General features: G+C 53.5%; 2 protein-coding genes across 41 annotated transcripts in view; both read right to left on the reverse strand.

Moving 5' to 3' along the window:
- Positions 1-2,398: 2,398 nt before the first annotated feature.
- On the reverse strand, positions 2,399-23,529 carry HP1BP3 (heterochromatin protein 1 binding protein 3). Of its 13 annotated transcripts, none has more exons than XM_084821620.1 (14): positions 18,483-18,574; positions 14,016-14,061; positions 12,367-12,541; positions 11,817-11,919; positions 10,873-11,023; positions 9,522-9,681; positions 8,915-9,058; positions 8,372-8,452; positions 7,521-7,675; positions 6,647-6,737; positions 6,330-6,489; positions 4,265-4,376; positions 3,766-3,894; positions 2,399-3,492 (listed from the first exon to the last, which is right to left on the reverse strand). In XM_084821620.1, the coding sequence occupies exons 3-14, from the start codon at positions 12,451-12,453 to the stop codon at positions 3,192-3,194; spliced, it is 1,674 nt and encodes a 557-aa protein (XP_084677746.1). In that variant the 5' UTR covers positions 12,454-12,541; positions 14,016-14,061; positions 18,483-18,574; the 3' UTR covers positions 2,399-3,191. The 13 variants fall into 13 exon arrangements, with proteins under 13 accessions (XP_084677746.1, XP_084677748.1, XP_084677745.1 ...); XM_084821622.1 differs by having other exon boundaries at positions 11,835-11,919; positions 14,016-14,147; XM_084821619.1 differs by having other exon boundaries at positions 14,016-14,147.
- Positions 23,530-24,687: 1,158 nt separating this feature from the next.
- Positions 24,688-27,649, reverse strand: part of EIF4G3 (eukaryotic translation initiation factor 4 gamma 3) — an 88,188-nt gene continuing 85,226 nt past the window's right edge. For 27 of the 28 annotated variants that reach the window (XM_084821602.1, XM_084821592.1, XM_084821591.1 and 24 more), the window contains 2 exons: positions 26,533-26,679; positions 24,688-25,775 (listed from right to left, as the gene is read on the reverse strand). In XM_084821602.1, coding sequence (XP_084677728.1) covers positions 25,594-25,775; positions 26,533-26,679 — 329 coding nt within the window. In that variant the 3' untranslated portion in view covers positions 24,688-25,593. The remainder of the gene's footprint in view (positions 25,776-26,532; positions 26,680-27,649) is intronic. The other variant, XR_014786002.1, reaches the window with a different exon arrangement.

The raw sequence follows: 27,649 nt of genomic DNA on the forward strand, positions 1-27,649 counted from the left end.
GCGATTGCATTAATCATGCTTTAAAAATACATTCTCTTCTGCGACAAGTCAATGCGTTTAGACTTAAGTGAATTTGAAGTGCAGAACTGCACACATCAGCGTATTTCTTCTTTTGTTTCAGGGTAGACGAGTGGCTTCAAAAATATTTGTTCAGTCTAACGTATCGGGAATGCAGAAGTGGTGCTAAGCCATGGAATAAAGTCAAGTTTGCACTGGTGCAGCTAGTTGGGGCAGCAAGGCGCGCTCAACCCCCGTTCCTTCAGCTCTCAAGGGATTTCAGCCCCATCCCTTGGCTTTTTGCTATGACTACGGGGGCCAAACAATCATCATGCTCCTCCCTTGCCTTTAATGCCGCTGCGATGTAGCGTCAGAGCACTGGACTGGCCTCAAGTCCCCACTCGGCCATGAAGCGCACTAGATGACTTTGGGCTGGTCGCTGACTCCCAGCTTAGCCTGCCTCACAGGGGTGTTGTGAAGATAACAGGGAGAGGAGGACCACGTGAGCTACCGCAGGCTCCTTGCAAGAGGAAAAAAAGGCAGGATATAAATGTGACCAATGAGAAATAATAATGCGTGCTTGAGCCGAATTGACTGCACAGAAGCGCTGATTTGTTCAAATGAGCCAGCATGATTTTTTTTGCAGCCAAAGAGGACAATTTAGTCAGGAAGAGACTGGAAACCAGCCACCGTGCTGGAAGGAATCAAAGCGCCAGATTTGGGCTGAGTACAGTGCCAAGGAAGAAGGGGGACAGATGGTTCTTGAGCACAAGAAATAAAATAAAAAAGCCGCCGTTGAGGCAGAACATGAGCAGGAGCTGGGGAAGCTGAGGCAGGAGAATGTGTTGGACAGCTCACAATAAGCAAAGGTCAAAAGGGTTACAGCAAAGGTGGGGAACGTCTTCCATCCCGAGGGCGGAATTCAGGTTTGGAGAAGCTCTTGGGCTGCATTGCAGCAGGGGCGAAAGCAAAGGCAACGGGCAGGAGGCCTTTGGCCTGTGAGCAAAACCACCAGCCCATTTTAGCGTGCGCTTCGGAGACTCTTCAGCCTCTGCTGAAGGGGGAAAATCTGCACAAAAGCCAGGAAACCACCTCCAGAGGATGGGGGGAGGGGCAGAGGAAAGGGGGGTGCTTGCTTTGGCCCCTGGGCCTGTGGCACCCCAGCCCTGAGCCGCAGCAGGGCTTCTGGATGCTGGGAGCTGAAAAGCCACGGCAGCTGGAGAAATTAAGCTGGATGTGAAAACGGCCATCGGGAGGTCTGTCTGAATGCAGTGTTTCGTAGCGGGCCCTGGAACCGTTGCTGCGTGGGGCCCCTTTCGATGCATGCATGCCTCATCTGGGTTGGCCCTCTAGTCAGCATTAGGAGACCTGCAGCAAGCAGTTCACAGCGCACCAATGGAAAGCTGAAGATTTTGGGATGGGGATCTTGGGATCCCGAGGGAGAAACATCTGTCCGCGCTGAAGGACGATGGGGCAGGGCAAGCACTGGGCACCGCTCAGCTGGAGCCACCTGGAGACAAGAATCCCTTGAAGAGCCACGGCTCACCAACCCCTGCCTCGCCCAGAGGGGTGGGCCACCTGTCCAGTCTTGGGGATAATGGCCAGTCCAGGGGGCCATCTCTTAAGAGCCGAGGGCTTGGCAGAGAGCTTTTGCTAATCTTCTCAAGCCCAAGACACCAGCGTTGAGGGAGGCCCTGCAGCACTTCCCACCTCGCGGGGGGGGGACTCCACAGGGGAGAAAAATGACACACTTCCAGCCGAATGGAGGCCGGGAAGGTCCAGTTCCCAATGGAAGACATGGCCGGAGGAGTTTTTGGTCAGAGCAGTTGCTTGGCTGGCCGCCTGGGCCTGGGGATTCTGCCTGTGCCACAACGTGGAGGATGACAAGTGCTGTGTGGTCAGCCTCGTGGGAACTTAGGAAGCTGCTTCATACCAAGTCAGGCCAGGGGCCATCCAGCTCTGTTTCCCACACTGTCTGGCAACTGCTCTCCAGGGCTTCGGGAAGTGACTTTCCCAGACCTACCTGGAGATGCCAGTGATTGAACCAGAGACTGTCTGCATGCACAGCAGGTGCTGAACCACCAAAGCATGGCCAGTGTATAGAACGACCCTCAAAGTCTCCATTGCTGCGGCGCTGCCAACTTCTGGGCACCCCGCCAGCAACTGGTTCCTCTGGACTGCTGGTCAACAACTAGGCTCATGGGGCACGACCAACTTTGGCCCTTGAGGACAGGCGAGGGGGGGGGAGGCCTCCCCCCTGCCAGGCAGAGTGCAGCCCCCAGGAGTCCGAGGAGATCCCGCTCCTTGCCACAGCCTCCCAGGCAGGCCCCCCCTTCCCTTCCCCGCCCATCCCAGAGGAGGCCCCACCCTTTTGGGGTGCTGGCAAAATACAACACCCAAGATCGCCACCAGAGTCTAGTTTTTATTTTTGCTTAAGAGCTCTACGTTAGCAATCGGATCTTTCTCTGACATTTCATCTGTTGTTTTTAAAAAGGGGGGCAAACAAGTGACAAAAGTTCATTTCGTTTCTTTTTAAAAGAACAAGTTTCAAAAGTTGGATTCAAGAAGACTTTTACATAAGCTTGGGTTTTAGAGGACAGAAAGACACTGTGGAGAACAACTAAGCTAAAACAACAGAACAACGAAGACAACGAAGAGGGCATCTGCGGGGGGCCCCCCCCACTCCAGATAATCTCTTCTGGAAAGACCAGCTCACAGGGAATTGCTGGTCTGCAAGAGCTCAGCAAGGCATCCCACGGACCGGGAGGGGGCAGGGGCGGTGTTCGGAGAGCAGTTTCCGTCTTCCCGGGGATCCGCTTCCGCATTCTAAAAATATAAATCTTCTTTGCAACCAGTTTTAAAAGCCCAGAATCCAAAGCCAAGATGCACCCTGTACAGATTACATTTTTTTTAAAAAAAGGAAGAAAAGAACAGTCCTATGTTTCTGGTGATTAGTCTTGGTGGGGAAAGGGGGTCAGGCAGAGGGGAAGGGGGGGAGGCAGAGGGATCAGGACCTAGATCTAACTGAAATGCTTGGACTGCAGGGTTCACTTGATTTTCTGGTTTTCCCCACTGCTCATGGACGAAAAAACAGGGGGGGGGGTTAAGCATCAGAACTAAGATACAAATGTGTGTTGCACTTCTAAAACGCGCGTGCATGTTCCGAAGAGGCACGGGTGGCCGCTCTGGGGGACTCATTTTTTCGCTCGCAGGGACTTCCGCGTGGTGGGCTTGCTCTTCTTGGCGGAGGGCTTCAGGTCTTTCTTGGTGCTCACGGCTGGCTTCTTGGGGGCCGGGCTGTTGCCAGAGAGGTTCTTCACAGCCACATGTGGGGGAGCTGGCTTGGCTTTCTTGGCGGGGGCTCTGGCCTTGGGAGGGGGCTTGGCTCTCCCACGATGCACCAGGGGGGCCTTGCGGGGCTTGGGCTTCGCCTCCCGCCGCTTCACCAGTGGGGGGGCCCTGTTCCGGGCTTTCGGCGGGGGCCGCTTTTGCATCCTGCCGGGGAGAGCAAAAGATCTCAGAACAGGCCCTGCAAAGCACATGTAAACACTGACCCCTCTTCCAGACAGATCTCGTGGCACGGGGGCAGCTGGGCCGTTGCTGCCACCATGTTGTACACGCTACAAGCCTGAGAGGGGTTACTTTGCCCCCATCCAGTTGAAAATGAGGATGATCTGCCTTCAGGGCTGATTCCAGCGCCACGCGCCCAGCCCCCCCACTGCATTCTGTTCAGTGAGGCCACGTGGCACTGAAGGCCCCCCCCCGTACCTTTTCTTTGGAGGGGGCGCCTCCTCCTCCTCCTCAGATTCTTCCTCCTCTTCAGACTCCTCCTCGTCAGACTCCTCCCCCTCTTCCTCTGAATCCGCTTTCTGTTTCTCCGGGAACAGAATGCCAGGGCTGTGCAGGTGGGATGGCAGGGGCAGTGTTTTAGTGTGAAAGAATCCCCAGCCTTGGCTGGTGACACGGGAGGGGAAGGGAAGCACTGTGCGGAGACTGCAGGAGCCCTGCTTTGCAGGGTGAGCAGCTAGGTTCACATCCTCCCCCCATATGTTCAGTCGAGGGGGTTTTGGGCAGAAGGGTTGGGGAAGCCCCCCCCCCCCTCTGGAAAGCCAGGGCCATCAGGGTGTTGCCCAACTGGGCCACGGAAGGAGCTCCTCCCAAGTGTTTGAGGCCCTTCACACAGCACCCAGCCTGTGCCTGGCATGGGATCTTGGAGGACACAGAGCTGGGCCTGAAGGGGCTCCATGCGGCACACACCACCGGTTACCTGGGATAGTACGGGAAGCACAGCTGGTAGGTGCCGCTGAAGCCCTTGCCGGAGATCTGCTCCATCCAGCCGAACTTCTCGCATTTCTGCAGGGTCCTCTTCAGCAGGTGGACTGCAGGGGTGGGGAGAAAGAAGACATCAGCCGGGGTCGGAGGGCTCCGCTTGTCCTTCTGTGGGAGCAGCAGCACAAACCCCGTGCAGGGCCAACAGCCGGCCTTCCTACAAGTGACCTCTTCTGCTATCCAGTTGGGGGTGGGTGGGTGGGGGAAGAGGCTTCGAGGGGACCCACTGCTCAAGCAACGACAGAGACCATGTGGGCCGAGCGGCTGTTAGACCATTTGGAAGAAATCTACCGGGCGACACTGCGCGTTCAACGCCTCCCCCATGGCTGCCGCTTCTCCCACCTCTCTTCCACAACAAGTCTCCGCTATGCTTCTGCCCGAGGTTGCGCCTGGCCAACCTCTCCTCCTCCTCTCTAGGTAGAGAAGGAAGGGGAAGAAACAATCCCTCTGAGCCAGGTGGGCAGCTGGGGACAGGGAATTCCTTAAAATAAGGGCTTGGATAGTCCTCGCCAAGTTCATTCAAAACACATGCTGAAATTGGCACCTAGCATCCCCCGTCTCCTCCCCTCCCACCCTGTTCCAAGCATATAAGGCTTTTGCTTCAAGAACTGGCCCCCTAAGGTGGCTGAGGCAAGCCGGAGCAAATGGCCTTGGCTTGTTACTACAGATTCATCCAAGCACGGGCTGTGAGCTTCGAGCAGCCCACCGACCTCTTGTGGCAAGCAGAACAGTCCCCACTTAAACAGCATCTAGAAGGGAGCCTGTGTGGATAATTGAACGGATTGTTTCCATTAAGCCATTTGTTCTTGCCAAGGATTGTGCGCACGGACGTGCGCACACACACACACGTGCGTGCATACAATTTTCTCAACAGGGCCGCTGCATGCATCATCAGGCTATTTTAAAACCCGAGGAGGTGTAACCTGAGCTCCAAGTGCAAAGTAATATGGAGAGGGAGGAAGCTGCACAGGCCATTTCACCCAGCCCAGCTCCACTGCCGCAGGACAGGCCCGTCCTGGTCGCTCTTCCAAACACAACCCTGAGCCAGCTGAACCAAGGCTCTCTTCCTCTTCAGGGGTCCGCGGGGTTGGGACCCTGACACTGAGCAACCAAATGTTGTTCCTCTGAGCCCAGTACAAATGTGTGAGACCACCACCCTTGCCTTGGTGGATTTATTGGTTGCTGTCGTTTATTACTCCAGCAACTTGCGTTTCAGGCTGCCTGGTTCGTATTTATGGCCAGCCGGGGCAGGAGGGCACGCACATATATCCAGCATGCGCAGGTGACGAGTTTCCTTTGGATGCTGTTTCCTGTCCCGAGATCGAGTGCTGGCGCTCTGGCCAGGGAGGCATGATGTCATTGTTCGCATGTGTTCCGGGGCCTGCACAGGAGGCTCCTCTCCCCCTCCACTGTTGCCCCCAGCAGCCATTCCAGCAGGCTGTAGAGAGGGCAAGGAGAGGGAGAAGCAGGGCCACCCCACCCGCCCTGTTGGAAACCTTGGCCGTTCTCCCCTCACACATCTGGCCCGAGGGAGGGGAGTGGCGGGAAATAGTTCGAGGGGAACTTGGAAGCGTCACCTCCACAGGGGAGGATGTCACGGCCATCTTTTCCTCTCCCCATAGAACAGCTTTCTCCAACTTGGTGCCCTCCACATGTTTTAAGCTTCAACTCTCATCGGTAGTCCAAAGCTCCTGTCCAGTAGTCGAAAACATCTGGAGGGCCCCAGGCTGGGGAAGGTTGCTGTAAGAGGGCCTGGAGACAAGCTGGCATAAGGATCCTCCTGCAGGATCTACCATTCAGTCTCGATTCTTCCCCTCAGAGTAATGGGCTTGCAGCCCAGGCTGCCCGGTGAACTGTGCCAGTTCTCCACCTGCCCCACTGCTGGCAGGCGCTGTGGCCAGTGGGGGCGCAGGATAGAGGACCACCACTGCAAGAAGGGGCAGAGTTGTCCAGCTGCCTGGCTCTGGCAGTGGGGTGCGGGCGGGTGCTCCTAGGTAGCCTACCCTGGAGGCTGGCGTTCGTCCCTGGGTGCTTCTCCAGGACGTATTTCTTCAGAGCGGTGGTGGAGCAGGTCTTGGGCTCATTCATGGCTGCAATAGCAGAGAAGATGGCATCTTCCATCAGGCTTCCACCTAGCAGGGGCTTTTCCCCAGATTTCTTCAGCTGTTTCAAAATGAGAAAATAATCAGGACCAAAAAAATAAAAGGAGAGGCCTCCAAGACTCGACGAGGCCCAGCCTGCCCCAGAGTCCTCTGGTCTTCCCAGGAGGCCAACAGCAAGAGGGAATCCAGAATTGCAGGGGAGTGGGCTGACCACCCACCTGGAATGTTCCGGAAGCTCCTTTGCCTGTGATCTGCTCCAGCTGGCCCTTTTCCACTGCCCTCTGCAGGGCATTCTTCAGCAACTGGGGTCTACAGGAGGGAAGCAGCACAGAAAGGTCACTTTGGCTGGATCCGTTCGCAGAGAAAGCAGGAAGGGGACAGAGTGGCATCTCCCTCCTGCCAGCTGCACCAAGCTGAGCTCCGCACGGCCCCGAGAGCCTGCCAAGCGCCAGGGTGAAGAGCTCGCCTGACAGATCTCCACGGAAACAGTGTCTCCAGCAGGAGTGAGAAGCTTCCCTTCCTGGGCCCAGGGTGGACACAAAGCCCCTGGAGGCTCAGGAGATGGTCTTGAGAGGCCGAACGGGGGGCCTGCCCAGAAGCCTCCTGCAAGCAGGCCGTGAATCTGCGCACAAGGCCCTGCCTCCTTCTCCCCAAGTCACCAAACCTCTGGCAGTTTCCCGGCTTTCCGGCAGTTTCCCCCCATTCTAAAGTCTGACGGGCCTCTCCGAAGGCTGAGTGCCTGGCAGCAGGAATGCTGAGCTCGGACATGCTGTCCTTTGCGGCATTCTGGCCCTGCCCACCATGGGAGTGTGGCCCCTGAGCGCGCCTCCGGGGTTGGGTTTGAAAGAGGCTCCCCACCCCTGCTTTAAAGGAAGCTCCTGTGTGCCTTTCTTTAAGATGTGCCCCTCTTCTCTGGTAGCATTCATGGGCCGCTCTGCACATGCCCAGGGGCAATCCATGGTAGCACCGACCCACACGCCTGAGGCGTGGAAGTGGTCTGGAGAGGGAGCAGCCGTTGCGGAGGTGGCAGGAGGGCCATGCCGCGAGCGGGCCTCGAGTGCTGGGCTGGCCAGCCCTGCCGCCTCCACCCACCTCACGTCCACTTTCAGCTTGGGGTAGTACTGGGAGACGTATTTCTTGATCAGGCTGTAGGAGGCCTCCTTCGGCTCACAAAGGCGGGTGAAGGCCAGCGGGAGGACATCTTCCAGCTTCACCTGCTGCTCTGGGCCAGAGGCCGAAGAGCTCCTCTGAAAGAGAGGCCAGAAGCACTTTCTGAGAGGCCAGCAGCCCCTGCCCTCCCTTCTCCAGGCAGAGCACCTTTGGCTTGGGAACGCAGTCTCAGCCCAGGAGATCTTGCAGTGCAAACATTTATTCACGCCAAGAGCTGTGTGTCCCACTTTCCTACATGTTACATACTCAAAGTGGCTGCCTACCCTCATCTCCCAGGACTCAGGTAGTTGATAGGCTTTTGTTCCTGCCACCATCAATGAATAAAGAAAAGGGGCAGCTGCTTGCTCTCCAGCTGCCCCCAAACCAGCCCTGACAATCGCTGGGGACAGGCTACACCTGTGGAACGTCTGCCTTCCCTGGAGCTCTTGAAGGGACACGAGACCTGGCCCAGATGGATCAAGAAGCCCCTTCGGCAGGCCCTTCGGAGAATGCTGTTACCATGAACACACGAAGCTGCCTGCACCGAACCAGGACACTGGCCACGTTCCTCTCGCCTCTCCTGGCTGGCAGCAGCACTGCACAGTCGGGGGGCAGGACCGGGGGGCAGGACCGGGGGGCAGGACCGGGGGGCAGGACCGGGGGGCAGGACCGGGGGGCAGGACCGGGGGGCAGGACCGGGGGGCCCTTCCCGGAGATCCCGGGACCTCTCGCAGGTCAAGCACATGCTGTGCACCTGAGCCGCATCCCAGCCTCAGGAAACCCAGCAGCCTTACCTTCCGATCCCTGGATTTGGGGGCGGTTCTCCCTGAGTTCGGGGCCACCACAAAGCTCCCAGAGGCTCCTTTTCCTTTCACCTAGCAAGAGAGAGGGGGCCTGTTTCAGGGCTCGGGCAAGTGTTCCCAGGTGGAAAGGGCACGATGTGGGCAAAGCCTCTCTCCCGGTGAAAGGGAGGGTGCGGGACAGCGCAGAGCTGGATCCTACTCTAATGGCACGTTTACTACCTTTGTTCCGTGTGCTTAGTTTTGGGGCTTGGGCAGGCTAGAGAAAAACAAATCCCCCAAAATGGCTCAGTGGCGCATCTGGCAGTGCCCCCCCAAACCTCCCATGGCTAGTTTCAAACATCGCAACACCCTCCGCCTGCCCCTTCGCTTCCGCCGCAAGGGGCTGCTCGCAATCTGCTTTCGAGTCAGTCCGCTTCCCACCGCAACTCTGATGGCCTGAAGAACCGGCTGCTCCGTGGCCCAATCCCACCGCCCGCTGCGCCGGCGCACTGCCTCGTCCCACTCTTCCTCCCCGCCCGCCCTGCGCGGGCTCACCTGCCGTATGGCCCCCCGCTCCAGCTCCCTCTTCAGGGCCTGCTTCAGGAGGTAGCCCCTCCGCTCCAGCTCCAGCGAAGGGTACTTGCTGATGATGTACTTCCGGATGGCAACGACGGAGGCCCCCCCCCTCTGGTAGCAGGCCTGCAAGAGCGGCGGCCTGTCAGCAGGCTGCCAGCACATGGAGGGGAGCCGCCTGGTGGGGAGGCCGGGAGGCCAGGGCCACCAGGACGGAGACAGCCGTGTCTGGCTTGGCCTTACTTGTTTACTTAAAAAATTATTTTGGGGACGCTTCAGAGGGTAAGCCCCGCTCAAGGCGGCATACAGGATAAAAACCATATGGTCTTGCAACGGCTCCTCAAACAGGACATCTCACACCCATTCCTTAGGCCAACCTGGGGAACCTCCTGCCTGCGGCCCGCCAGCTCCCTTGGGGGCCACAGCCCCTCGCCTAGAGTTCTTCGGTGCACCCAGGAAAGGCCTCCTTGGCCAGGCACTGAGCAGGGAAAGCCCTACTCAGGAGAAGCCAAAGAAGAAGAGACACAAGCGCTCCCAGACCAGGAGGGAGAGGAAGGAGAGCAGCACGCCCCTGCCTGCCGCTGCGCACCTTGATGGCCTCAATCAAAATGGCGTCCATCTTGGGGCGGGAGGAAGCCGCCATCTGCGTCTGCTTCTGTGCTCTAGCTAGCTGGCTGGCTGAAAGGGTGGCCCAGGCGGGAATGGTCTTCTTGACTTTCTTCTCCTTCTCTTTAGCCGGATCCTTCTCACTTTACAGGGAAAAGAAGGGGCGCAAAAATCAGGCAGGAGGCTTGGCAGACCAAAGGCGTTTTACTTGGCTCAGGGGAACTTGGATTTCACTTTAAAAACAGAGAACATGGAACTCAGCACGGGAAGCTGCCTGTACCGAGGCAGGCCCTTGGCCCGTCTTCATGGCCCAGGGCTGCCTACTCAGGTCGGCAGCAGGGTTTTCCAATGCGCTGTTGCCCAGGCCTTTTAACTGGAGCCGCCAGGGATGGGGCCCGGGACCTCCTGCAGGTACAGTAAGTGCTCTGCTGCTGGGCGCTGGTCCCTTCTGATAGCACAGAGTGACAGCACTGCCCAGGTGTGTCCAGTGCTGCCTCCTCAGACTGGCGGCAGCACTTCAGGGCCTGTGGCAGGGAGAGGGAGGGATTCCTTTCCTAGCCCTGGTGATCCCTTTGCCAGATCCGGAGGAGACTGGAACTGAGAAGGGGGGCTTGCACCCGGGGCCTTCTGCTTGCCCGGTAGGACTGCTCGCTCAGTGGTGAAGAATGTATCAGCACATCCCTGGCCCAAGGATGGGACACTGGCCATGATGGCTGGGGCTGATGGGAACTGCAGTCCCAAACATCTGGAGGGCACTGGGTGGCCAAACCCTGCCATGGATGAGTGGGCTCCTGGATGAATCCCAGTAATCTCTCTCAGGACCTATTCACATACACTTGCCATTCCCACAAAGGCATTTCCGTTTTGAGAAATCTTCCCAGTGTCCAACAGCCTTGTCAGGAAGGCCACGCCAATGTCCGCCCAAGGCAAGTGGTGGGCCTGGGGCGACGGAGCACCACCTGGCCAAGCCTGCACAGTGAGTCTGTGGCAGACGTGGGAAGTGAACCCTGTCTATTCCCAGATTTCCCCAAAATCCCTGGAAGTCCCCCTCACCTAATTTTTCTGGTCCTCCCCGCGCGTCCCCCCGCCCCGGCCCACAGGATCAGCCTGCCTGACGCACTCCCTGGCCGCTCGCGGGCTCTGCTGAGGCCAGGGCTCCCTGCAGCACAGCTGTTGCAAACCGGGGCCTGTGTGGGGCTGCTGCCTGCACTCCCTTTGCCTTCAGAGAAAGCAGGCCGCTCCGAACTGCCTGAATCCCTTCTGGGAGAAGGCTGTGCACCTGCCCAGGTACACAGCCCCTGCCCCATGGGTGCCTGGGCAGCCACGCTCCTTACTCCTTTTTGGCCTCCTCAGCAGGCTTTGCACCCCCCTTCTCCTCAGCTTCGGGGTCCTTTGGTGGCTCCGTTTCGCTGGATGTGGCTGGGGGAGTCTCGTTTTCCTGCTCCTCCACAGTAGAAGCGGATTCTTCCGAACTGACATCAGGATCTGAGGGGCAAAAGACGGCAACAAGCAAATAGTTGTACGTGCAGAATTACTGCCACCAGCAGTAAAGCAAAATGTTTTGTACAGCAGAGGGGAAAATATTTTTGCAAACAGCCCAAAATCCTTCCCAGGAATGGCATGGTGGATGAGATCAGCCCCCCATTTTACTCTGCCTTTTCTGGAGCGGCTACCCAGATGTACTGGTAGTTCCTAAGCTGGTACGATGGCAAAATCCACCCTCAGTTATCGGTGCCCGGTACCTGGACGGCAGACAGAGGTGCACGGGAAGGCTGTGCTTCCGGCTATAGTGAAGCACAACCGCCAGGCAATCCAGCTCCCTTGCGTTTGTCTCCTCCATTCCTTTAACTTACAGGCTCACAGTTCAGCAAATAAGGCAAGGGAAGTGAAACCCCCAGCGCTGCACTCACTGGAGACCAAGGTCTCCATCCTTGATGATTAGGCAGGCGCCCGGGAAGGGGTGGGGGGGCTACAGCTCAGGGCTGGAGCACCTGCTCTGCCCGCAGAAGGTCCTGGGTTCAATCCTTGGCCTGCGGTGACAACCTAATTTATATGAAAGGAGCCTGGCCAGGCAACTCTACAAGCAAGCGGAATCTCACATTCCTCAGCTCAGCTCCACGGGCAAGAAGCGCTCTGAGGCTTTGCTCACAGAGCGGCTGCCATTCTGCGGCGAGAGCGGTGGGCGACCCACAGCTGTGAGGCCTTCGTTGGTATCGCTGCCTCTTCTGGAGCCCACCTGACTGCAAACCATGGAGAAGAGACACCTGGAGGTCTTTACCTGGCTTGGCCTCCTCACCTTCCGCAGGTTTGCTTTTGGGAGGAGTTTCCCGAGCAGAGGAATTCACAGCCCGGCGGATTGGCATGGTGCCGTCTTCAGCTGTCTGGAAGGGAAACGGAGGGAAGCGTCACAGGAGAAGCCGGGGTGGGGTGGTGTCCAAGGGCCTCCAAGCCAGAGGGACCAGAGGAGGAACGCAGCCAGCAGCCTCCTCCGCTCCCCCCCACCTATTCCTCTGAACAGCCCGTCCAAAGAGAGAAGCCACGCTGGACCACCCGTTCCGCTTCCGGCTTTCACTGGGTTCTGGCGAGAGACGCAGGTCGGCGTTTTGCTTCTGTTCAGAATGACAGGCGCAAGGGGGCCCAGCAGGGGGAGAGGGGGCACTTCAGGGGCATCAGGGGAGGGGGGTTACACCAGCGGGGAGGGGAGGGGAGGGGAGGGGGAGGGGGTTGGACGCAGCCCCAGCCAAGACTCCTAGAAGCAGGGGGAGGAAGAGCAGAGCAGCCCTCGCGAGGGCGTCCGGGGGCAAGCGTGGAGAAGGGTCGGCCCCTACCTCACTCGACTTGTCCAGGGGGGCTCCCATTAAGAGTGGAAGCGCCTTACGGTCTGCGGGATCAGCTTCAGACAGATCGGTCGCCATTTAAATTAATGCCTAGCCCCAACGTGAGAGTAACACTTTGGAGCCCCAGGTTTTAACCTCAAGGGGAGGACTTCCTAACAGAGACAACCTGAAGTGCAGAAAAGACTTGGTGTGAAGAAGGTTAACAGGAAGAAAACAAAGTAATTTTTTAAAGCTTCATCTACAACTACATCCCTGTCACGCTGTGGAGACAAAAGAAACAAAATAGCATGAATTAACCAGTCACAGAGGAGGTGGCCGGTATATCTTGGTTGTCAAAAGACAAGCAGAAAGCACCACCTAGAAGCCTCCGCAAGAAGCACCTTTTGCTGCCACAGGCAGGGAAGGGTGCGGCGGGAATCCCCAGCACCCGGTGGACCAAGGACTGAAGCCGCCTTGGCCAGCGGGGGCCCTTGAGGCGCGTTCTCATCCGACACACCTCAAGGGCGCCAGGTTGGACTAAGTATCCTGGACCAGCCGAAGTGCCGGACGGAGCAACCAAGCTATGCTTCCCACAGAGGTGAGTGGCGGGCATACTGTGGAGAGACAGTGACCCAGCGGCCATCCGGACTGCAGCCAAATGTTACTCCCGTTCCAGATCCGTGGCCCTCCTATTCTGGGCAGAGCAGCCAGGACCTCCATGTGAACACGCAGCGTTCAGAGCTGGAGGCCCAAGGGGCCAGGGCAGCTCACTAGAGTTGTGGATGGCAGCCAAACGCACTCTTCCTTGCCACTTTATTAGCTTGCTTTCAACATTACCGCCCTGCCGCACACTCTCAGGGGCTTGGTGATCTTTAAAAGGGGCCCCAAGGGCTACTGCCAGCTCCGCGCGTGCGGCCGTCTTCCTCCTCCCTCGCCAGAGTCTCAACGAGCACAAAGGAAACACCACCACAAGCCAGGAGTGCAGCGGCAAACAAGCGCTGCTGAACTGGCCGGGGGCAGAGCAGAACAGGCCCGCGTCTTGGGCGCTTCAGCTCCCTGCCTCTCCGTTGTTAAAGCAGATGAAACACGACACTCAGGAGTCCGAAGAAAGATGACTCCCTCTGGCTAGCAGGGCAGCAGAGGCCAGAGCTGAAAGGAAAAACCGCCCTCCTTCCTCAGGGTGATGACTTTGGGGGCGTGAAGCTGGAGCTCCACCGACTGGAGCACAGACCGGTCTCAGTGGCGACCTGCCGTGCAACTGTCTGCCCCCGCAAACACCTTGGGGAGACGTGTGATGTGGGGGAGACGGGAAGCCTCACAAGCTCCTTGCCTCTGAGAGCAGCAGTTTAATAAGAAACAGTCGGGCTGAAGGGAGGAAATGAAAAAAAAAATGCTGCAGTGGAGGTTCTAAGCACACAGCAGGGCAAATTCCCGACATTCTTCTGGCCTCAGGCACAAATGGCTCAGGGCGATTTTATGTTCTCCGGAGAGGAAGGCTTTGCAAACAGAGCAAGCAGGCTTCAAGCAGAGCAGCCAGGCAATTCCAGTTCTGGTGGCAGCAGTCTTTACAGAAGTGTTGTGTGTGGGGGGTGGGGGTGGCGGGGGATGATTCCAGCCAGGTGCTCTACTCAGACAAAGGTATAAAGACTGTTCTGAATTACCTCCCAAAGGACAGGCTTATTTTGCAAACTTTCTGGATGCTTATTTCTGCAACGAAAGAATACGGAGAGATCTGGGTGACTTGAGGTGCGCCTCCGCCTCTGGTGCTCACAAGGGCAGGGAAACCATTCATCCTGAAGAAGAGTGCTGTGTGACCCAAAAGCTTACACATATCATTTATTTTTACTTTTATCCAAATCGAAGTCTCACCTTCCCTGATCTACATTCTAATATCACTGAAAGTAAGCATTTATACAGAGTATTTAAAAGTGCTTTGCATATATTTCCGTGGGACCAAAATACCTATGAGGACTCTGACCTTGCTCATGTTCCAGAGTGCATTTTTAAAGAGAGCTGCCCCTCCAAAGCACGTACATCTTTGAATCTCTTATCTTGAGGCAATCGCACAACACGAACTGTGCTGAGTACCACTTGATGCATTTTGCCTATCTCAGGCACTAAAGCTGCTAACAAGGTTTGCTTTTAGTAACATGGCTTGGAAGTGTAAAACCTCTGCTACACTCTGTATAAAGCAGGTGAAATATACTTCCCTGGAGAAGAACGGACCAATGCTTGTAGTCTCAAAGCATTTTGTCCCATTTGATAGCAGATCTACTCAGAAGTCAGCCCCACAGAGTTCAAGTAACACTTGTTCTCGAGTATTCATAGAGGGATGGCAGCGCTTTCAGTTGTGACAAAATGCTTAAGACAGCTGGCCGAGTATCAGGGGGACCCAGGTTTAACTCCCCGCCCCACTCAGCCACAAAGGCCCCTAAGTAATCTTGGGGGCTCTCTCCACCATACTTATCTCACAGGGTTGTTGAGGGGGATAAAATGGGCAGGAGGGAGCAAGAAAATATGTGCCTTGAGCTCAATGAAGGAAGGTTGGAATAACACACGGATTTTTTTCTTTCTGTAAGTCAGGGGTGGGCAACTTGTGGCCGTCCAGACAGCTTGGCCTACACCTCCCCTGACCTCTCACCATTGGCTATTCTGGCTAGGGCTGATGGGAGTTGAAGGCCAAAACATCTGAAAGGCCATGGGTTGCCCACCCCTGCTGTAAGTGAACAGCAGGCATCTCTGACAACATGGGGAATCCTCCACAGCAAAGTGAAATGTTTGGCCAAACTGCTTCTCAAATAAAGACGTACCTCTAAACTTTTCCTGCTGCCTGTTTATGAGATGTTGGCTCATTTCACTAACACCAGCTCTTTGGCTGGCAAACCCATATATCAGCTGTTCTTTGACAGTGTCAAAATGCATGTTAGACTCCCAAAGAGCAAACTCAATGCAGAGCTCTGGATGGGACTGAGCGTCCTCACTTTACGGTCTAGGTGAGCTTTAAGCCCCGGACATTTCTCTGGGCAAGAGCGTCACTTGAGGATCTAGTACCACACTTTATTTTTGGTTGGGCGCTTCCACATCACAAGATGCAGGGTGTTTATAAATGGGCAAACTGTAGTCGTTTGGGGAGGTCCTCACACTGGCTGGCCCACACTTTAATAAGGAATCATACTTTGCTTTTCTAAACCATTGGCAAAGCATTTGTACATTACACACTACCTTGCAGCAGCCCTTGTGCCCTCTGGATAGATTGGACTGCAATTCCCATCATCCCCAGCCATCGGCCATGCTGTCTAAGAATGATGGGAGCTGCAGTCTAACACATCTGGAAGGCCCGAGGTGGGGAGGGCTGCCTTATGAGGGCCCTGTAAGGTTGACGGGTAGCACTAGCCCCCCACTACAGATGTGGGAGGCGAGCCTGAGAGAGGACGTGACTCGCCTACGTCCATCTTTGAAACTAAGAACGGGTGCCTGAGTTTTGCACTTTTCTCCTCCTTCCTCCCAGTCCAGTTGGGAGAGCCAGTGTGGCACAGTGGTGAGAGAGTTGCACTGAGGCTCAGGAGACCAGGGTTCCTTCAAGCCCCCACTTAGGCTGGGTGACTTTGGGCCAGTCACTGACTCTCAGCCTAGCCTACCTCACAGGGTTGTGGTGATGATGAAATGGGGAGAAGGAGGGCCATGTGAGCCACCTTGGGTTGCTTGTAAGAGGAAAAAAAAGTGGGATATAAATGGAATAAACAAACAAACAAACAACCAAACGCCCTTTTCCTTTTTTGTCATGTCTTTTAGATGCTAAGCCTAGGGCAGGGAGTGTCTTGTTTTAAAAGCCCTGGTAGCCTTTTACAGCTGAAGAGCAGGGTAAAAATGCTGTAAATAAATAAATAACCTAGCAAGTTTGTGGTGGAGATGAGATTTGAGCTCCCCAATATACAGCTCAGTCACCTAGGCACTACCGTCTACCACCTCTCATTAGTAGGGTAAACAGTTTCCGGTGACAATATCAGTAGTGCCTGGATCAAACTGTGTTTGTACATCTTCCTACTGGAACACAATCAACCCTTTCTGTGGCCCAACCTAACTTCAACTGGAAATCCTGCACTGGCTTAAAATAACACACAAGGACAGCATTCCTCCTTGAGACCTCTGATGTTTCTGCAAGGGTCGGTTTGCCCTTTGTCCTCCCTGCTGAATCCAAAGTGAGACAAACTCCACAGTTGATGGAACTTCTTTGTGGAACTTTAAGGAAGCATCACCGCATGTGAGTCAGAGAAGCAAAAGCCAATCTCGGATGAAGTCAGAAGATGGGACCCCCCAACAGAATTACCCAAAGAAAGATCCTGGGGTGTCTGCCTACACTTCTGCGGTTTCTACTGGTAATGTGGGTCCAACCCCTGGCTGCTTCAGCCATCAGCCCCAGCAGCAGGGGGAAGGCTGGAAGAAGGTGCTCCAGAAGCACATCTGCAACAGTTTGGGGGTTGCTGGCTTTACACAGGAGACAGACAAAGTTTTTATGATTTGTCTCTGCTCTCATGTCAGGATACATCTTTGCTGTTAACTTTTCCTCTTCCAGCATTACCACTCTCAGGTCTATGCGACTCGCCTTGTTGCCCCTTATGCCTGGAACCCCTGCAGAGTACCTCCTCCCCTCACTGTTCCTGCAAATCCCTCCCCAAAACCCACCTTCTCTGTTTAACCTTTTGGCACACCAGCCCGTTCGCTCCTGGCCTTTCTGGAACTAAGCCCGAGCACATGTCACTACAAGGAACACTTCTGCTTCCCTTGTTCAGCACTGCTTCCCCTTCCACTGCTGCCTTTCTCTCTCTCTCTCTCTCACTCCTGTGTTGAAGTATACATTTGTTCTCCCTGCATGGAATGGTAAACATCTTGGGGTAAGGACCTGTCCTCTTTCGTCAAGCACCACACTCCACGTCACCGATGACGCTATAGAAATAATAACAAGTGAATAAGCAAACAGAGGAGGATAGGGGCAGAAGGGTCGCACTTCTGCACCCGGCCACAGACGTGGGCCATTCTGGAGCCAGCCAGTTGGCCACCTTTCCCATCTTCAAGGGTGGCCAGGTGTCCTCTTCCACAGAGGCCAATCCTCTGTTTGAAGATCTGTCCTGTCCAGTTCCAGTTTAAAACATCAAAAGCCATTAGAACTGTTGCCCATCCACAGTTAGCACCATGCTGACAGTGAAATGAGTAGAGGCAGGGAGGCAGGAGGCCACCTGGCCAGTCTTTCTCCTCTGTGGTGAGATGCACTACAACATTATTTAAATAATTACTTCAAGATATGCATCTCTATACATGAACTACAGTTTGATTCCTGCACTGAGCAGGGGGTTGGACTTGATGGTCTTATAAGCCCCTTCCAAACCTACTATTCTATGACACTGCATCTGAGGAAGTGTGCTACAATCCATGAAAGCTTCTGCCAGAATAAGGGTGCAATCCTGTACATGTTTAGACAGAAAAAAGGCTTGCAACTCCCAGCATGGCCCAGCCAGAAAAAAAGTCCTACAACGCTGCCTGGGGAGTGCTGGGAGCTGCAGGCCCTTTTTGCTGCTCAAGCACGCACAGGATCTTGCCCTACACATGCTAGTTACTCTGAGGCAGCCTCCTCGGCCGGGCGCGCCCTCCCATCACAGCTCCCATGACCCTGGCCAGGTCTGGCTGGGGCTGATGGGAGCAGAGGCCCGGAACCTCCGGAAGCTGCTCCACGGGTGCCAAAGAGCTCCCTGCCGCAGCTGCTGCTGCTGCTGCTGCAACGGGCTGGCCGCCCCCGCGAGGCGCCCGTGCCAACGCCGTGCTCGGGTCTCGCAGGGGGCGCCGCTTTCGTGGCGCTCCGCTGCGCTCCCCGCAGTTCCGGCCGTTGCTCGGCGGCGCCGCCCGCTGCTCCGCGCAGGCGCAGGCGGCGCAAGGGGGCGTCACGCGCTGCCGGGGCCGCCTGCCTGGGCCCAGGCCCAGGCCGGCGGCGCGGCCGAACGTCGCCCCGGCCCGCCAGGCGCCGCCATAAAATGGTCACATGCGCTGCTATGCAAATGAGCGCTCCGGCCTGCCCGCGGCCCCGCCCCCTCGCGCCCTTTGACCCCGCGGCTCAGCAGGCCCCGCCCGCCACTCACCGGCTCAGGGACACGTCCCCTCCCCGCGGGAGGCACACGGCGGCGGGCGGCGGCGGCGGCCCTTCGACAATGGCGATGGCGGCGGCGGCACCGGAGGGGAAGCGGAGCCTCGGCGGGAGGCAGGAAGGGGCGGCGCCGGGGCGGCGCCAGACCAATGGGCGGCCGCGGGAGCCTTTCGAACGCCAGCCCGCAGCCCCGCCCGCTCGGCTCGCCCCGGCGGCCAATCGGAGTCGCGGCCTCACGCAGGCGCTGCGCCGGCCCCCGCCCGGCGTCGCCGCGGCCGGGGGGGCGTGTTTTTAAAACCTCAGCCGCTCGAACAAAAACACACGGGCGGGGCGCGCGCATGCGCGCGGCGGGGGCTTCGGAGGGGCGGGGCGCGAGTCGCGCTTGGCGGGAAAAAGGAAGCCTCGTGAGGCCGTCGGGCGGGCGGCTGCCTCAGGCCCAGGCCCAGGCCCGCGCCTCGGGGGCGAGAGCGCGGCCGGGGCTTCGGGCTGTGGGGCGCCGCGCCGCGCGGGCCCGCCTGCGGCGGCGCGGAGAAGCGCGCGAGCGAGCGCAGCCCCGGAACGCGCTCCGCCGCAGGCGTCTCGGCGGCCGGCCCGGGCGCGCTCGTGGGCGCCTCGCGCGCCCGCTCTGCCGCACGGCCGGCCGGGGCCGCGCCGCCCCCGCGCATGCGGTGGGTGGGCGGGTGTGTAATTTATACGCACGTATCGGGCAGTCCGATGGCTGAAAGCGAGGAGGCGCCGAGGGCGCCCTGACGGAGGGGGCAGGAGGAAGTGCAAAAGCCGGGTTGCAGCTCGGCCTCAAAAAGCCAAGATTACGGCAACCGGCTTGACTGATAACGGGCAAATAGAGGGAGAAGACGCGGAGGCAGCGACAGACTTTGTCTTTCTAGACGCAAAGATTACTGCAGACGCTGCTGCAGCCCGGAAATCAGAAGACGCTTACGTCTTGGGAGGAGAGCAATGACAAACCTTGATAAAACAGTCAAGAGCAGAGACATCACACTGACAACAAAGGTCCGCATAGTGAAAGCAATGGTATTCCCCGCAGTGGCTCAGTGGCTGAGACGCTGAACTGCAGACCGGAAGGTCGGCAGGAGAGCAGTTCGAGGCCCGAGTGCCGGAGTGCGCTCCCGTCTTCAGTCCCAGCTCCTGCCAACCTAGCAGTTCGAAAGCAAGAAATTGCAAGTAGATAAATAGCGCCTTGGCGGGACAGGTGACAGCGTTCCGTGCACCTCGGTGTTCAGTCATGCCGGCCACATGACCACGGAAGCGTCTTCGGACAGCGCTGGCTCTTCGGCTTAGAAACGGGGATGAGCACCGCACCCTAGAGTCGGACACGACTGGCTGGGGACACCTTTACCTTTTTATTCCCCATAGTAACCTATGGCTGCAAGAGCTGGACCATAAGGAAGGCTGAGCGAAGGAAGAGAGATGCTTTTCAACTGTGATGCTGGAGGAAAATTCTGAGAGTGCCTTGGACTAAAAGAAGATCAAACCAGTCCATCCTCCAGGAAATGAAGGCAGGCTGCTCACTTCAGGGAAGGATATGAAAGGCAAAACTGAAGTACTTTGGCCACATCATGAGAAGACAGGATACCCTGGAGAAGATGCTGATGCTAGGGAAAGTGGAAGACAAAAGAGGGGCCGACTAAAGGCAAGATGGATGATAATCTGGAGGTGACGGACTCGACCTTGGGGGAGCTGGGGGTGGCGACGGCCGACAGGAAGCTCTGGCGTGGGCTGGTCCATGAAGTCACGAAGAGTCGGAAGCGACGGACCGAATAAACAACAACAAATCATGCAGTCAGCCTTAAGCTCCACGCTGCAGCTAGCAATGGAAGCCGAAATGTTTAAGTGCTAAATACGTGCTGAAAGTACTCCACTGTTCGCCTCATCTTCCTCATACATTCTAGTCTGTTTCTGGCATTTCTGAATCTGCCACTGTGCTTTAAGTCTTGGTGCTGCTGCTGCTCGGCATATTTTGCTTTATATTATGTTTTATCATGTCGTATTTTATGGTTTTAATTGTTGTGAACGGCCCAGAGATATTCAGCTATTGGGTGGTACAGAAATGAAATAAATAAAATACATACATATTATATGGTAAGGTAGAGTAACAACAGAGGAATTTCAAAACCTATTTAGAGCTAAGCGTTTTGACTTCTGCCCTCATCAGTAGCTGTGTGTGTGTGTGTGTGTGTGTGTGTGTACACACAAGATCCACAGTTGGGCAATACCTCTAAGACCAACCACAATTCCACAAAAATGTGCAAGCTTTTGAGTTCTCCAGCACTCTTCCTCCCATCTAGGTGGTACCACCATGAGGCCTGCAGTTTAACAGACCAAGTGTCAGAATGGGCATTTGCGGTCTGAATGACTATTATGCGTTACTGAATAGGGCAGGGTGATTGGGTTTTTTTTAAAGAAAGGCCTTTACCTGGTACCAAAAAGGCCACAGAGATGGTGGCAGGCAAACCACTCTGGGAAGGCAGTTCCCCAACTGGGGGCCATCATCAAAAAGGCCCACCCTCTCATAGCCATGCACTTGGCCTCATTCAGCAGGGACGCTTGGCAAAGCTCGAATTTGGGCCCAGAAATGGATGCCAAGGCACAAGCATAATGTGCCCAAACTGTCCACTCTCCATTAAGTAATCTAGCAACCCTGTTCTGGACCAACTCCATTTTCTGGATCATTTTCAAAGGAAATAAAGGTGTTGGGGCCACTGTGAGCCACTCTAACAAACCAAGCAATTTGAGACAAAGGGTTCTCTGTACATGCTCAGACAACACTTTACCACACACAGATACATGCTGCAGGGGCTAAAGGCCTGATGTTCAAAGTGGGGAAAGAACTGGGGAAACTGCCAGGGATAAGGAGCTGAGGCTCAGTACAAGCTCCTAAAGTTTAACCCCTAAACACACAGTACACATTTTGGGTCCATAGCAATAAATAAACAATCACATCCATGCCTAAAGATTCAGGAGGCGAAGGGGAAAGAAAGGTGAGGGGCTCAAGGCAAAGCTGGTAGGGGGACAGGATAGGCAAAGCAAGCTGCTTTCTGCCCATGGGCAGGAGACTTAGTTTTCTTCTCTCACTCCCACACAGACTGCTGGAGGGTGGGGGAGGCTAGGGTTAAAGCCCACTCTAACATCTCAAAGTCCACCCTAACATCTCAAAGTCCACCAAACCTCCATGTTGTGGTTCTTGTTTGGTACCAAAATAATGTGCTGTTATTTTACCCATCCTTGTAACAGCCCTGTCAAGAAGGCTACTGCAAAGGCAGTTGTGATACTGAGAGGAAGTGGGTAAAGGAAGAGGGAAACAACCCAGGAACTGAGAAAACAAACCAGTTTGTCTGATGGTCTGCCAAACAAACCTTGGGGGATGGTTCACAATAACCCTAACCCATGGTTTCTTTAACCCAGGGTTTGTTGCTCTACCCAGGGTTTCTCTGGCAGACAATTGAACAAACCATGGTTTGTTTGCTCAGTCCCTGCGTTGTCTCCCTCCTCCTTTGCCCACTCCATCTCTGTATCCCAACTGCCTTTGCAGCAGTGTAGTAGAGGCATATAGAGCGGCTTTTCTTTTCTTACTGTTCTTGCCTACTGCTTATGTAGCCTGGCGAAACAACCTGTGAAGAACCCACTGTTCTGGGTTCACACTTAATAATCCATGGTTTAAACAACCCACAGTTCACAACCCAAAAACAAACCATCAGTTCTCTCTGTGGTTAACAACCCATAGTTCCAGGCTCACATATAACGACAACCCGTAATTCAACAAGCCACAGTTAATTAAACCATGGTTTGTCCTTTTTGTTTTTTGTTCTACACTCCCCAAAATAGTAACAGGTTATATGGGAGTGGATTTGGAAGATCAACCCCAAGGGAAGGACTTTTTAAAATAAACTTATGTTTCGATGGTGCTTAACACCAGCTAAATTTAATATCTATACACAGGCTGAAGATAAATCACCTGTTGCTGGAGAACATGGGTGGGAGAGTGCTGTTGCACTCATGTCCTGCTTGTGGGCTTCCCATGGGAAGCTGGTTGGCCACTGTGTGAACAGAATGCTGGACTAGATGGACCTTGGTCCAATCCAGCAAGGCTCTTCTTATGTTCTTACAAATGTGGGAGCTTTGTGTATCTCTTTTGGACTCGTCCAATGATTATTTGGTTCTCCATGTTGAATGAGATCAATTTAATTTTGGGATATGTACTCCCTAAGGATCAATTAGTAGTTCTTTTTGGATATCTTGAGGCATAGGTGCTTCTGAGGATACTGAAATGGTGATTCACCTCTTAGGAGTGACCTGAAGGGCAATCAGTTTTAATTGGAAGAGGGTTAACCCACCTTTGGTTTATAATTTGTGTCGCAGGGTCTGGGACATGGCTACTATGATTAAATTGACTAACACGATAACAGCTAGAGAAGGGAGATTAACAGAGGATCAACTGATAGAAAAATGGAGTTGTCTTACTATTTATTGCAATGAAAAACTCAGGAATCCTTAAAACACCCCTTTTTTCTAGGGATGATTTAATGTCCGATTTGGTATAAAAATGATTGTTTAAATTCTTAATGTTGCTTTAAATTTGTGACTATCTTTGATGTTAAAATTTGATCACTGTGAGCAGTATTTGGTGTTGTTATGTATCAGTTATTATGGCATCACTATGTATATATGAGCAACAACAAAACAGTAATTATTAAGAAGCAAGAATAGTAATGGGTTAAACCATTGCCTTTGGAAGGAGGAGAGTCAGTCTCCGCTTACTTACCTTCGTGAACTTTGCCCTGAGAACACCCATGGATCCTGGGTGGACGCACTGGTCACCAACCTTCTTGGAACAAAAGCCGTGGAAGCGGGGCAGGCACCAGCTGTTCAGAGAACAGCAGCATGTTCTGTTTCCACTCCTTTCAATCACAAAACATTGGAAATTATACATCTAAGGCTTCTTTATGCCTCTGCAACAGGATTTCCATCCCATGGAAAGCGGGCAGGCTCCATCTGGTTACTCCTCCTTTGCTGAAGGCAGGGGAAGAAACAAGGCACGGTGCTCTTACAGCGGTCTTTCCCAGCCTGGTGTCCTCCAGATGTTTCGCACGACAACTGTCATGCTACCTGGTCATTGGCCATGCTAGCTGGGGCTGACAGAAGTTGGAAGTATGAAACCTCTCAAGGGCACCAAGTTGGGGTACACTGTCTTACATTAAGTAGGCTAAGAAACACAGAGGGAAATATAAATAGTGAAGACCCTCTGTGCCACCCAGCACAGATGGCCCCTAAACTCCATTTTCTCAGCCAGACTGGCTTTGAGACATATTCTGGGCATGGCTGCTCATGCTGAACAGAAGGCAATCCGTCAATCTCCCCCACCCCACAATTTTCAATTCTTGCTCATCAAACGTAAATACTGCAACCTCTTAACAAGCGAAGTAACGCCAATCACGTTATTTGAAGTTTTTGCTTGGAAGTACAATGACTGATTGTCCGATATCTCACAATGCCATTGCAAAAAGCTTCCTGATGGGTCAATTGTTACAGCAGGTGAGTCACCACAGTGAGAGCTTGCAGGTGGTTCATCTTTGATAAGTGAGGGAGGTGGAACTTATTCAGACTGAGCAGCACCTTGCACAGAACCATCTCTGCACGGTTCCTCAAGATGTCTTGGAATACACAGGCAACAGCCCACCTCCCTTACTAGACAGAGTGCCTAGGCACAAATTCTGAGTCCATGCAGCATTAACCATATTTGGTACACACTTTTCCCCTCTGAGGCAAAATAAAGCAAGCACAGAGCAATATTGTAGGCAGAGGGAGGAGGGAATGGTAACGGAAATAACAAGCTGCAGAAAAGTTGCTCATGAGTAATCCATGGACATATTTACCCTCTTTCAGCACACCTTAGCAGATCACCAAGGATGGACAGTGCTGTGAAATACACCTTTGCAATTCCCTGATTATATAAAGCATGGACACAGAAAAATTCAGTCTGCAACAAAAGCTTCCCCAAAGGGAGACCGCCTCCTCTTTATTCAGCCCCGTAACTCTACCCCCTTCCCCCTAGGACAGGTACATTTGCACGCACAAGTGGCAGGGGCAGGTCTGATCTGGAACGCAATGCCCCTCTCAACGGGAGGCAGCCCCCTGCTCTGAGGGGTCAGGCAGGTTCGAGTTGCCATCAAAAGAGAAGCCACTTCCTGTTCTTTTAAACTTGCAAGGTTTGTCTTTATTTTGTTCTTTATATTTTCAAAGTGAAAAGAAATAGTATCGAGTCAATTTCTTTTTTTTAAATATTTGTTCTATATATTTACAAGCCTTAAAGTTGCTCTAAAGGTTCTGAAAGTATCACTAGTACTTCTTCTTCTTCTGCTTCCACTGTTTGCAACTGAATGAGTTATTCTCCAAGCAGTCTGGTCCACAGCCGTGTTCTCAAACGCGGTTCCTTCGGTTACACTTTGTTGCGTATCTTCTTTTTACTTTTGGAAGCAAGCTGAGAGGCAGGCAGAAAGATCTGTTGACATTTTTTTTTAAAGTTCATCTCCCTCACCTAGCTCATTCCTGACCCCCTTTAGAATTTATTGTATCGCTATCGTGCTTTGAAACAAAACTGAGGTGGATCTGAAAGGGAGGGAAATTTATTTCTCTGCTTTTTGTTGTCTATTATACAATTTGTTACAGGAACTGCAAATTTAAAAATTACACTGACATTTGCAGTTCTTAAAATAATAAATTAAAGTTCTCACTTTTTTGTCTAAACGGATTTGTTTCTTCTTAAAGTAAGAGTCCTTGTTTAAAAAGGAAAAAAAGATTAAAAGAGAAAATATTTTCTATAAATAATAGATGTATTTTGGTTTAGTGCTCCTGCCCTCAGGTTTGAAGTGGACTTGAATTTTCAAGTACGTTTTTGTCCTCCATGATCGCCTTTGCGTTTATATCTATTGTTTCTGCTCCCACTCGTGCACATGTGGGAGGTGGGGGGGTTCTGCGTGAGAATTGGCCTTGCTGCACTGTGATTGGCGAAGACGTGAAACTTTTTTTTAAAAAAATACTTAAATTGTTTTTTTAGGTTTTTGTTTCTGTTTTGTTTTTCTGTATTCAGTTTAATTATCCTCTGACTCCTCTTCGGCTTCTCGTAGCCACGTAAAGAATGCCGTGACTGATTTTAATGCTACGCCTTTCCCATTCTGTTCTGCTGGGTCTTTGCTGCTTTCCCATTTGTAGAAGGCGTCCTCTGATATCACCTCTTCATCGTACAGGCAATCGAAAAACATCCGTAACAAATCTGCAGGGAGAGGAAAGGAAGAGAAGAATACCCACTGAACAGCACTTTGTGGCTGGCAGTCAATGCAGAAATAACAAGCCAATTCTGTTCAAAATGTGAATTGTAAATGCCAAAGTGTACTGAAGCCCCCAGCCCCCACCTCATATTTTGGAAAGTTCTTCAGTTTGACCTTTCAATGCTTCCCAATCAGGGGAGCCAACAAAACACTCAGAACATTGCTAACTGCTGCAAAGAACACTCTCTCTAAAGGTGCTTCCAGGTGAGAGCCCTTTCTGGGGCTTGCAACTGATAGGTTTTCCCCTGTCCTGTGTTCTAAACTGAAGGACTGTTCAGGCAGGTTAAGAACCCAGACTGCTAACATTTAAAGAAGCTTTCAGATAAGAGCAGGGGAATGGTTTAAAACAGAAGGAAATGCTAGAGTTGTATGGACCAGTATATGCTCTGTAGTCCTTGGTGACTCTGGCTCTTATCAGAATGGGGCAAGATGACCTCAGAAGGCTGCATTTTTAGGCAGCTGACAGGGAGACATATACAAACCCAAACGGGGGCTCAATAGGATTTCCAGTGGCCCCTCCTAATAAGCAGAAGCAAAATTACACAAACAAAGGAAATGTAAGGCAAATTGGCTTTTGGGCACACACAACCATGGTCACACTGTCTTCCAACCAGACCAGTAAAGTATCTTCCCCCCCAATTTATACCAATCCAACACAAGCCCAAATGGCAGCCCACACCCCAGAACATGCAGTGCACTTACTAGGAGGCTGCTCAAGTTTTACTATTGATGCTTGTAGCGCGTAAAGTGCTTGTAGTTCCTTCTCTGTGTCCGAGTCTAGGTACTTAAGTAAGATCGGCACTCTTTGCTTGATAACAGCAGTGTCCACTCGCAAGCTAGAACTATCCACTAGAGAAAGAAGATTTCAATTTCAGCACTGGTTCAAGGCTGGCCAGGCAAGAGAAAGGAAGGCGAGTCTATCTATACCCACCTACACAGACAAAATTCAGTTTAGGGTGGCAGCAGCAGAACGGAATGCTCCTGGAAGTCTGGGCTTACCAAGCATCTCAGCAGCCCATCCTCCAGAAATCAGATCTGAGAGAAAGACCTGATTCGCACATAATGGTGCTATTCCATATGAACAGCCCCAAAGTCTGTGTCCCCACCCCCACCTCAGGTACATAGAGGAGGACCTGGAATACAGTGCTACACCCTCTTCGACCCTAAGGACTTAAAGCCTAATTTTCACTCGGCTGTGCTCTCTGGATTGCGTTTGGGAGCTTGCACGATGAAATGCTCCTCCACACCAAACACACGCGCATGCATAATTGCTGCACACAGAAAACGAATTAGGCTAGAAACCTTCTCCCTCACAGGATAGTTTTCTATGTGCAGGGAATTTATTTTTTAAATGGAGAAGCATTCAACCATGCGAATCCCACCTGCAGCAGAAAGAGTGCAGCAGCCCAGAGCAAGGCTGAAGGAGAAGGCCTTACAGGGAAGCACGTGTGTGTGGAAGTTCCGCTGTCCCCTACACAAAGACGCCCACCGACAGTCAGCCGCGCCCAGGTTTTGTTCTCAGAAAGTGGAAGGCAAGAAGGGGAAGACCCTCGCTCCTGCACCCCACCCCCGCAGGCTGAAATTCTAAGGTCTCCCCTATCCCCGTCAAAACCATGCGCTGCTGTTGGAAAAATGGTCATGTTTTCTAACCGAACAACCCGGGATATAAAACTCCTGGCGCAAATGATCTGATGCCAAGTAATTTCTCCTGGTTCCAAATTATATGGCTGGACACACGGAAGGGCCAAGACCCCCTTCACTGTTTTATAAATGTGGTAAAATAAATTATAATAATGATGATAAATTATAACATTTAAAA

Source organism: Heloderma suspectum, chromosome 15 (genome assembly GCF_057233095.1).
Source record: "Heloderma suspectum isolate Gila_16-S chromosome 15, 16-S_ref, whole genome shotgun sequence".
Classification (NCBI taxonomy): Eukaryota; Metazoa; Chordata; class Lepidosauria; order Squamata; family Helodermatidae; genus Heloderma; species Heloderma suspectum.